We start from the raw sequence: 11,092 nt of genomic DNA, 5'->3' as shown, positions 1-11,092 counted from the left end.
CAGCCTCTTCAACTGTATATGAGATGTTTGTTTCTTAATCTAGGGGGTAGGAGAGAGTTATCTTATTTTCAACTGCTCTGAATATTTCATATTTTTAATTTTTTTCCCTAAAAAAATGGGGGAGGGAGATGAAATTAACAGACTTTTTTTTTTAAAAAAGATTTCGTTTATTTATTCATTTATTTATTCATGACACAGAGAGAAAGGCAGAGACATAAGCAGAGGCAGAAGCAGGCTCCCTACAGGGAGCCCAATGCAGGACTTGATCCCAGGACCCCGGGATCATGCCCTGAGCTGAAGGCTGAGGCTAAACCGCTGAGCCACTCAGGCGTCCCAAATTTAACAGACTTAACTTTAAATTCAGTCTCTACCACTTACTGGCAAAGGAACTTAGTAAGTTCCTTAATTTCTCCAAGCTTCTGCCTATAAGAGGACATCAAAATTAAAAAAAAAAAATCCTGTTTCACAGCCAAATTAAATGCGATAATATGGATATAAGTGCTTTATGATGCGCAAGGTGCTACAGAAGTATATGCCATAATTGCACAAGAACGTTCCACAAATTCCAGTTATTACAAGAAACTCTTAGTGTTCTTTTGTTACGTACTCTCGTAGAACCTTGCTCCTTTCCTTCAGAGCACGTACTTTTGCTTTCAACTACACATGCGTTAACACTATTATGACTGTGCATCATCCCCCACTCCATAGCTTTGGGCTCATCATTATATTCCCCAGAGGACAGCACAGTCCCAGGCACACTTAGCAAAACGCGCTCAACACATTTTTGTTAGCGCAATCCAAACAGTGGTTACGTTAGGAAGAATGGGGAAGCAAGGTGGCAAGAAAGAACTCTTATTTTAAGAGTTTAAATAAAAACTGTTTGAACCTTGACCATGAGCCCGTATTACTTAGTGACAGATTATTTTAAATGAAACTAAAAAGGACTAAATCGGCATACCTCAGTTTCCCCGCCTCTCGGAAGAGGGTAAGGGTTTAATATAAGAAATTACGTGAAAGGGGATGCATGAAATAAAAGGAGCAGTGTTCTGGGGTGCTGGGCTCCCCCTAGACCCTTGCGGGGTGAAGGCGGCGCACCTAACGGTTTGAGAACGGCCCGGAGGTGCCGTTAGGAGGCGCTCGCGAAGCCGCTCCAGGAATTCCCGCCCTCTCCGTTACATGCCCCAGTAACCCCGGCGCGCCGGCGACCGAGAGTAACCTCGCGGTCGGGTGACGGCCCCCCCCCCCGCCCCGACTCTCGCCTGCTCCCGCCTCAGCCAATAGGGAGGCAGCGCACGAGCCGGCCGGACACTCGCCCTCACCGACTCCTCCCCCAAGCAGTTAGAACCGAGTTGTACAATCACCTCGCCGCCGGGTTTAGACTTTTCCAATCGCAACTCCAGTTCCCGATTCCAAGCCCCGCCCCCGGCCTGCCCCGCGTTCATTCTCGGCGGGAGTCACCTTTGCTTTACAAACGTTCAGACCCGCCCTCTGCCTACCTTGCTGCGTTAGGCCCCGCCCCCCTGCTCGGACCGACCAATAGCCGGAGGAGCCCGGAGCCGCTGGGCGGGCCCGCAGCCAATGCGCACGCCGTGGGCGGGCTCCGGGCCGGAATTGGGGGTGAAGCTACAGCCTTGTGCCCACATTCGGGGCGCGCGGAGCTGGGGTCCCTGGGGGACGCCCGGAGCTAAGATGGCGTCCGCAGCTGAGGGGGACGTGGGAACGGTGGCAGAGCTGGCGAGGGTGCTGCGGTGGGGGCTCGACGAGCTGAGCCTTAACAAGTTGGCGACGTCCCTGGGCGCGTCGGAACAGGCGCTGCGGCTCATCATCTCCATCTTTATGGGTAAGGACCCTCCTGCCTCGCTCCGCCCCCTCGCAGAGCCCCGGGGAATGGGGACGTGACCCCCTCCCTCACTTTCTGGAGCCACGGAGGGAGGCTTGGTGGGGGCGCGGGTGTGAATCCTAAATCACGCCAACCAGCTATCGAGAGGAAGACAAGTCTTTCCTCGAGTCTGGGGGCGCCCTCTGAACCTCTTTACCTTCCTCCTCGACCCCCGCTGTACCCTTCTGGCCCCTTACTTGGCGCCACCACCGTCTCATCCTGCCGTGATCTACCCCGTGTCCCCGCGACCTGTCCTTATTTGTCTCTCTCTCTTGAGTTCTACTCTGTCCATGTGTACTGCTGTCTGTTATTAATATCAACTCTCACACATGCGCGCTTCTTGTCGGTAGGCATAGGCTCCCTAACTTAGGTATTACCCTGTGGGTCCCTACCCCGTATCCTATACTTCCATATTCGGAGTCATTTTCTGCATTGCCAGCTTATATTACACTTTCTTCTCTTTTCTGTCCTGTTTCTAATATTTCCTCTGATACCATATTGCTTCCCCCCTCCCTTAACCTCTCACCTGTCATTTACCCTGGGATATCATTTTAACGCTGCGCTTGGGAAACTGGATTGACAGCTCCCTTAAAAACTATGCTACTCCAAGCGTTTATTACCCATATGGTTCAAAGGATGTGCTGTGTCTGACTTTGTATCACAACAAGCTGTATTATAACTGCTTTATAGGCTTTTTTTTTTTTTACTGCATCCTTCCTCCATGGTTTTTTTAATATAGGGAAGCAGCATGGCCCAATGAGGAAAAGAAAAAGAAGTGTAGACTTGGAAGGCAAGCAAGGGAAGACCCACCCCTGCTGCTGCTTGCAAACTGTGAGACTCTGAGCAAGTCACTTAACCTCTCTGCGCCTTGATTTGCTTATCTATGAAAGGAGGACAGTAATGCCTACCTAACAGGATAGCTTGCAAAGTCCTGTAGGAATTCAAAGGTCAAGATCTGATGCATAAATATTTGAATAGTTGGAAGGTTTTATGAAGGTTATGGGACTTTAGCTAGGAGAGTAGGGGTGGGGAAAGCAAATAGGACTAGAACAAAAGCAGATTAGAGATCAGAGTCGTTAAAAGTTAGAGATAAAAGTTGGGCAGATGTGGAACGCCTTGAATGCCAGAAGGAAGTTTGGAATGTACCCAGTAGTCAGTAGAGACATTGGCATATAATATCACTGAAGGGTGTTAAAGTAGGTCTAGATAATGTGAGGCATTATTTTATATTTAAATAACATTAGCAGCTAATAGAATTGTTACTTGCCTTTTACATATAAAACCAAGCTGATCTTCCTTTCTTCCAACTAGTCACCTTTTCCCTCCCTTGTAGAATTGTAAAATTTTCGAGGCGAAAGTCACCTCAATCTCTCTCAGATCTAACCCAGATTTATCAACACCCCTAATCTTCTTCGCACCACAGCAGCTTTGAACTTCTCCTTGAGCCTTGTTTCTCACCCAGTTATTTGTTGGGGTTGTAATTGGCAATTAAGAGTGTTTACATTCATTAGTTTGGAAGCTCACTGTTGATTTCTCAACTATAAATTGAAAACATAACACAAGTAGCAACAAATTATTAGGGGCAACCTGTTAAATGGAGCTAGGGCTGAAATTAGGACTTGGAATGTGTCCTTTTTGTGCTGACATCATCAAATACTGCCTGTGTACTCCTGGTGAGCTACTGCTCCGTACTATCATGGGGGATACTGGGGAATTGTTTCTCCTTATCTTTCCCCTCTACTCTCCTTCTCCCATTATGATCCGTCATCAAGTGATAAACACTTTGTGCAATACACCTACTGCACTCCCAAGTCCCTTTGACAGTCTACCATTTTCCAGATCCCTCCTTCCTAACTCCCACGTGCTGTTGCCTTCAGTTAACTCAGTATTTCTCATGTTTAGATGGGCTTGGGGCTTCACGTTGCCTCAGATGAGGCATAGCTCTTACGCGTAGATATACAGGGTTGTGTTTTCTAGGTATGGATTAAATATGTACATGTCAACATAAATTGATAAGCTTGACATGTGCATGAAGGAAAGAGTGCATTCTGGTTGTAAATGCTTTCCTTACAAAGGTACTACCATTTCTGTGTATTGTAACCTAGAGACCAGTAGCCTTTCAGCACTGGATGGAGTTCCTGGTTCAGGAACCCCACTGTCTTGGGGAACTGGGATACTGGAGAAAATCCTTGTTAGCTCTACCAAGAAGGCCTGTACTCCATAATGATTTATGACCCACTTTCCACTAATTTACAATAAATATGGGTTAAAGACACTTTAATGCAGATACCCCAAGGAAAGAACTAGGTATATCAGACATTCATGTTTTAAAGTATGAATACCCTGTTTTAAAAAAGAGATTTAAAAAAAAAAAAAAAAAAGGGATCCCTGGGTGGCGCAGCGGTTTGGCGCCTGCCTTTGGCCCAGGGCGCGATCCTGGAGACCCGGGATCGAGTCCCACGTCGGGCTCCCGGTGCATGGAGCCTGCTTCTCCCTCTGTCTGTGTCTCTGCCTCTCTCTCTCTCTCTGTGACTATCATAAATAAATTAAAAAAAAATAAAAATAAAAATAAAAAAGAGATTTTTTTTCTCTTTTTCTTTTCTTTTTTTTTTCTTTTTTCTTTTTTCTTTTTTTAGAAAGATAGCAATTGGGGAAAGAGTGGGGAAGGGGCAGAAGAAGAGGGAGAGAGAGAGAGTTTTAAGCAGACTTCATGCTCAGCGCAGAGCAGGGCTTGATCTCACAACCCTGAGATCCTGATCTGAGCTGAAATCGAGTCAGATGCTTAACCAACTGGGCCAAGCAAGCACCCCTAAAGTATGAATAATTTTTAATCAGATAGTCTCATTGCTATTTCTTAACATCTTACCTTTCCTACTTGAGTTCTGTGTACAGATCTTGGGGTCGGCTGTAGATCATTAAAGCAGTAGTTTTCAAACCTTTTTGACTGGGACCCATGGCAAGAAATATGCTTTAACTATGACCCAGTACACAGACATGTATATATATGTATCTGAAACAAAAGCTTCAAGAGAACATTACTCATCCTTACATAAGCTGTGTGTTTAGCTAGTTTCTATTTTGTTTTTTCTTATTACTTAATGACCCACTAAGTTGATTTCATGACTTATTAATGGGTTACAAGTAGTTTGAAAAATCTTGAGTTAGAGGCTGTAATTTTTAATATCCAGCACTTCAAGGAAAGGATAAGCTTATGAGGATTGTTGCATTGGATTATTTTGTACAGCCAGAAAACTCCATTAAAGGTATATGTGTATGTTTGTCTTTTTTAAGATCACAGGGAATTTGGTGGAAGGTGAATTTTGCTGTGGTGAAATTTGCTGGCAAATACAACTGGAAAATAATTCCCCTTGAACACCTGGGGTCTCATCACTTAAGTATCACTTAGGATACTTAATTCTGTAGTTTTGGAATGTTGCAAAGGTCCAGAGCCCACAGCCAAGAAGGAATTCTTGAGACATCTTTGGTGCCAAAAGGTGATTTTATGAAAGCACAGGGATGGGACCCGTGGGCAGAAAGAGCTGCACTGGCTGATTATATACTTGGGAGTCCCAAGGAGGTAAGGAAAAACGGAGGTGTCCAAAAGGACTTGGAAATGCTAAAGAAGAACCTCAGGATACTGGAGGCCTTACTATTATCAAGCTAAGGTTTACTTTTTCCCTCTACCAAAGCATTGGCCTTAAGATAGTTCAAAATAGGGGTGCCTAGGTGGCTCAGTCGGTTGAGTGGTTGAGCATCTGCCTTCAGCTCAGGTCATAATCCTGGGGTCTTGGGATTGAGCTTCCTGCTCAGTGAGGAATCTACTTCTCCCTCTCCTTCTGCAGCTCCCTCTCCTTGTGCTTGCTGTCTCTCTCTGTCAAATAAATAATTTTTTTAAGGTAGTTGGAAGTTTCCTGGAGGAATGTCATACATATCCCACCCAGGAGTGGCAGGGAGGGAGGAGTTTGAGGGGTGTCAGCTTGTGCTTTGTCCTCAGTTTGCTTTCTGATCCCTTGTCAATAACATGGATTGTTCCCAATAAATTCAATAAAATGTACCTACTGTGAGTTAAACCCTTTGCTTGACCCTGCAAGGACAAGTACACTGGTGCAGTATGAGTAATCAAGCCAGGCACTCAAAAGTATTCCATAGGGTTAGAGGGATGAGATAAGTACTCTAATAACCACAATACAAAGCAGAAATCTAAGTGCCATAAGAGAATTACAAAACTTTATGATACTGAAAGATTGGACCTTTAATGAACTTTGAAAGCTGAATAAGGTTCCAGCAGACTTAGACGGTAAGACTAAAGGAATAGCGTGAGCAGAGACATTGAGGTAGGAATGTGTGATGACATGGCCAAGAACAGGAAGTAGTCTACTTGGACTAAAACAGGACTTAAATAGAGAAGTGCTGGAAATAAGGCTGGAGGGGTGCCTGGTTGGCTTACTCAGTTGAGCATCCAACTCTTGATTTTGGTTCAGTTCATGATCTCAGGGTCCTGGGATGGAACACCATGTCAGGTTCTGCTCTGGCATGGAGCCTGGCTTGGGAGTCTCCCTCCCTCTCCCACTGCACACTCCCAAAAAAGGAATACTGGAAAGGTAGGTCATAGAGCCTGGAAAGCCTAGGCAAAGGGTTCGTACTTAATTAAGTAGGTGATAGGTAGGTATTTGAAAGGGCAATAATTTGACCAGAGCTGTATTAGGAAGATAACACAGCATGGGGTGATATGAAGTAGACACAGACAAGAAGTAGGGAAACCAATGAGAAAGAACAATGATCCAGATGGTTATATTGATTTGGAGGCAAAGTGGTTACACCAAGAGGGGAAAATATGGATCTTGTGTGAGATATTTTCAGAACACAGAATCTTTTGAAAGGTAGCTTCTGCATACACTTGCATCTACATAGCTGCTCATGCCAGAAATCTAAGGATCAGCCTTGCCTCCTCCCTTTCACTCTCACCCCATATCGCAGTCCCCAAGTCCTGTCAGTACCACCTCCAAATTTCTAAATTGTGTTTCAGATACGTCCCCTTTTCTCCATCACCACAACCGCTGACCATCTGTTACCAGAACCACACGAATAGCCTCCCAACTGGTCTCTAATTCTGTTCTCGCCCCTCCCAAAGCAAAATGGTCCAATCCTGTGCCTCTCTTGCTCAGAACTCTTCAAAGGCTTCTGAACAGTCAGTAAGCCCCTGCCTGCTCTTCCAGCCTCATCTCAAGCAAGTTCACAACTTTTTAGCCACATAGTGGTCTTCTTTCAGTTCCTTGGAGAAAGGCATTAAGCCCTTTCCTACCTCGGAGTCTTTGTACGTGCTAATGCAGCTGCCTAGAATGTTCTTCATTCATTAGTCACCTGACAGGCTCCTTTCATCTTTTGGGTCTCAGTTCAAATTGTCACTTCCTCTGAGAGTTCTTTTCTGGTTCTCATTTTATATGATGTCTCCTGTTTTACTTTCTCGTACAGACTGAAATTTCCTTCCACTTGTATATTCCAATTGGTAATTCTGTATTTGTGGATGAGAGGATGAGAGCCGAAAACGTGTTAGTTTTGTCCACCATAGTATTCCCAGAGTTGAACACTGTGCCTGCTTTATGGGAAAGGCCCAGGAACTATTTGTTGACAAAGTGAGCATGTGAATGAATGACTTGGCAACTGATTAAATGGATGATAAAGAAGCAGTTTAAAAACAAACAAACCCAAAAAAAGTTCTGCCTGAATAGCTAGAAAGATAATGATATCTCACAAATGCAGAGACATTAGGAGGATCATCAAATACTGTTTGATGCCAGGTAATGATCTCGTTTTGGATTTGTTCTAGGTTCCCAAGGCATCTCCAGGTGTCTTAAGAGTTGAGAAACCCAAACGAGCTCAGGAGAGAAGTTAGACTACAGATACGGTTTTAGGAGTCAGTACTGGTATCATAATTGAATCAGGGAGGGCATGAAATGCCATGGTAAAGCTTATACGGAGAGAAGAGCACCCAATTCTTGTTGATGGAGTATGTTAACATTGCCACCTCTGATCAATAATAACAACTGTTGACATTTATGAAGGATTTGGCACATATCAGACATTGTCTGAAGTGCTCAACAATACCCCACCTACACCTGCTAAGTCACCCATAAGATCATTAAATTGCTGTTATCATCACCCTTGTGCAGGTAGGAAATGGGGGCCTTCAAAGGTTAAGTAGCTTGTCTGAGGTCATACCCATTTCTACCCAACTCTAATGTCCCTGCTGTTGAGCACATTGGGATTGCGAAGAGAATGCAGGGATGGAAACAGTAAATGCCCATGGTGTCCTCTTCTCTTCACTTAGGTGGTTAAACCAAGATGTAATCAGCATGTGAAATACTTCTCAGCATCCAAGGCTGGAGCTGGCCAAATGGAGCAGATGGCCACCTGCTTAGCATGAGTGTGTTCTCCTCTGGTGTTGGCCATGACTGCGGCTTGGCTATTAGACTTATCAGAAATTGCATTTGGGGGGTACCTGAGGGGCTCAGTCAGTTAAGTGGCTGACTCTTGATTTCGTCTCAGGGTTGTGAGATTGAGCCCCATGTTGGGCTCCCTGTTCATCAGGGAGTCTGCTTCAGAATTCTCTCTCTCCTTCTGCCCTTCCTCTTTCTCTCTCTCAAATAAATACATAAATCTTTAAAAAAGGAAGAAAGAAATTGTACTCAGGAGGGTAAGGATTCATTCCTCAGAGGTTCATGTTAGCATCACTAAGGTTAACAACCTTTAAAATCAAAGTAGATCCTGCACTCAGTTCCCTTTGGACTAAAGTCAGGTCTGGCCCTTCAGAACTAAATCTGTTATTCAGTGCAAAAAGCTCTCTTCAGGTAGCACTGAAATTGCAATATAAAGAGACCAAAGCCAAGCTAGATGGAAATTAAACAGCATTAGCTAAACAAATGGGACTTCTGACCATAATAGGAAGCAGGGTCCAGAAATTCTACTACTAGAAAATAAGGGGGTTGTCTTAGATAACTTTAAAGCCTCCTTCCAATTCTAGAAGCCTAGATATATTCTACGTTTTGAGACTTTATTCTAATTCTTAGCCACAGATTTTATTGTAGTCTAAATCTTTCTGTTTGAAGATTTTTCTTTCTTTCCTTTCCTTTCTTTCTCTTCTCTTTCTTTCTTTCTTTCTTTCTTTCTTTCTTTCTTTCTTTCTTTCTTTCTTTCTTTCTTTCTTTCTTTCTTTCTTTTTAGAGAGGGTAGGGAATGGAGCAGAGGGAGAGAGAGAGAATCCCAAGCAGGCTCCACATCTAGTGTGGAGTCTGATGCAGGGCTCAGTTTCACAACCCTGAGTTCAAGACCTGTGCTAAAATCAAGGGTCTGTTGCTTAATCGACTGAGCCACCCAGCTGCCCCTGGCGATTTCTTTAAATTTATTTTTTTATCCCTTTTTTATCTGCACTCCAATATCTTACGTTGCACAAAACTTCATGTTTTGAATGCCAGTATAACTTTAATGTCAAATGGAATCATTTATTTGCAGAGGCATATATAAATTTGGGCCCATGAGACTGTAGGCACACACTAGCAAAAATAAATATATACCCACTGACATTAACTCTGTCTGGGCAGCCATCAGAACTCACTGGAGGTGTTCAATGCAGCAGCCTTTCAAAAATGGGATTGGTCTTCAAAATGGAAATGGCATTTCAGCTGGACCTTAAAGATTATGGAAGATCCTAGTAAGGTAAAGATGAGAGAGGAAGCTTTCCAGCTGCAAAGAATAATGAACCTATATGTGGAGATCAGGAAAAGGGAGAAGAACCTGAAGAACAGCAAGTGGTCCTGTTTGATTAGAACAATAGAGAATCCATAAATGAGTGATAGAGAGAAACCTGACAACCTTTCAGGTAGGCGGGGGTGAAAGAATGGAGTAGGTCATAGGATGTGCATTGTCTTCAGACACCTGCTGGCGTAGGCACAGATTGTGTTTGGATTAAGTAGGTACTAGTTGTGCCACTGTAGTCTAATTATTAAACTTCAGCCGTCCATTTCCTCATGTTCCCAAAGGGCAATTTTGCTAACAGATGGAGGTTAAGAGTTAAGGAGTTTATCTGATAATTACTTAAATTGGATTTAATTCGTAACAAGCACCAATATTTGGCAATGGTGAGAAATATACATGAATTTTGAAAAATAGCATAAGTCGTCAAAGAAATGCCTTCCTTGTAGAGAATGGCTCAGGCATAGCCTTGGTGAGGATGCATCCCTCCTCCTCTGCTCTGGAAAAGTTAGGGGAGCAAACTGGAAAGATCATTAGGCACCTGTGAGGACTGAATGAGGTTACGACGTGTAAACATTTGACCAAGCATGACCCAAAGTCATTGTTAAGTAATTGTTCCCTTCCTTCCCTCAATAAGTACTCATCTCCTCCTTTTCTGAGTTTGGTCTTGGGTCCAGAAGCCCCAGGACCTCCTAGCATCTCCTGGCTTGCATCCTAAGAACTTGTTAGAAATGCCATTCTCTGGGTGCCTGGGTGGCTCAGTGGTTGAGCGTCTCAGGTTATCCCTGGGTCCTGGAATCGAGTCTCCGCTCTCCCCACGGAGAGCCTGCTTCTCCCTCTGCCTGTATCTCTGCCTCTCTCTGTGTCTCTCATGAATGAATGAATGAATGAATGAATAACTATAAAAAAAAGAAATGTCATCTTATATCACTTGCTGTTCTTCAAATACTATTATTCTTACTGAATCTTACTGTTAATATTATTACAGTGATATCACTGTCATCTCTACTGTCTAACTCACACTCTTACCTCCACCGTCTGTTTCACACTTTTGATGAAAAGGTTAAATATGTAGGGTTGTTTTATTCACATCAGGTGGTTGGACTCCTAGTTTCATCTTTCCCCTCCTGGCTTGTGTCGGTCACCTCAAGCCGTCCAACCTTCTCCTCATCTATTATCTCCCACTTCAGAATATAGTTAATAAACTGTAACTTGTAGCTTTAACAAAAATGAAGCGCCCTAGTTGCAGCTGCCAGGGAAAGCTGTTCTAAGTAAACTGGCCTCCTCAAGCATAGAGTTTTTAAGGTAGGGCTGTGTGTGTGTGTGGATATTTTTCAGCAATTGCTGAAGTAAGGGCCCGGAGATTTAGGGCCCATCTGGAGTTCTTGGGATAAAGCAGCAGTAGTTCCTGTAGAGACCCTCAAAGCCTGTCCCTAATTCCTGCAGCCCAAAAGATGTTGTATG

The 11,092-nt window shown here is 44.0% G+C and overlaps 1 protein-coding gene across 1 annotated transcript in view; it reads left to right on the top strand.

Annotated features, from left to right (window-relative positions):
- The first annotated feature begins 1,597 nt into the window (after positions 1-1,597).
- Positions 1,598-11,092, top strand: part of LPCAT3 (lysophosphatidylcholine acyltransferase 3) — a 40,127-nt gene continuing 30,632 nt past the window's right edge. The window contains exon 1 of the mRNA XM_041735993.1: positions 1,598-1,840. Coding sequence (XP_041591927.1) covers positions 1,690-1,840 — 151 coding nt within the window. The 5' untranslated portion in view covers positions 1,598-1,689. The remainder of the gene's footprint in view (positions 1,841-11,092) is intronic.

Source organism: Vulpes lagopus, chromosome 21 (assembly GCF_018345385.1).
Source record: "Vulpes lagopus strain Blue_001 chromosome 21, ASM1834538v1, whole genome shotgun sequence".
Taxonomy (NCBI): Eukaryota; Metazoa; Chordata; class Mammalia; order Carnivora; family Canidae; genus Vulpes; species Vulpes lagopus.
The sequence above is the reverse complement of the archived record's forward strand: the minus strand, read 5'-3'. Positions and strand labels throughout refer to the sequence as shown.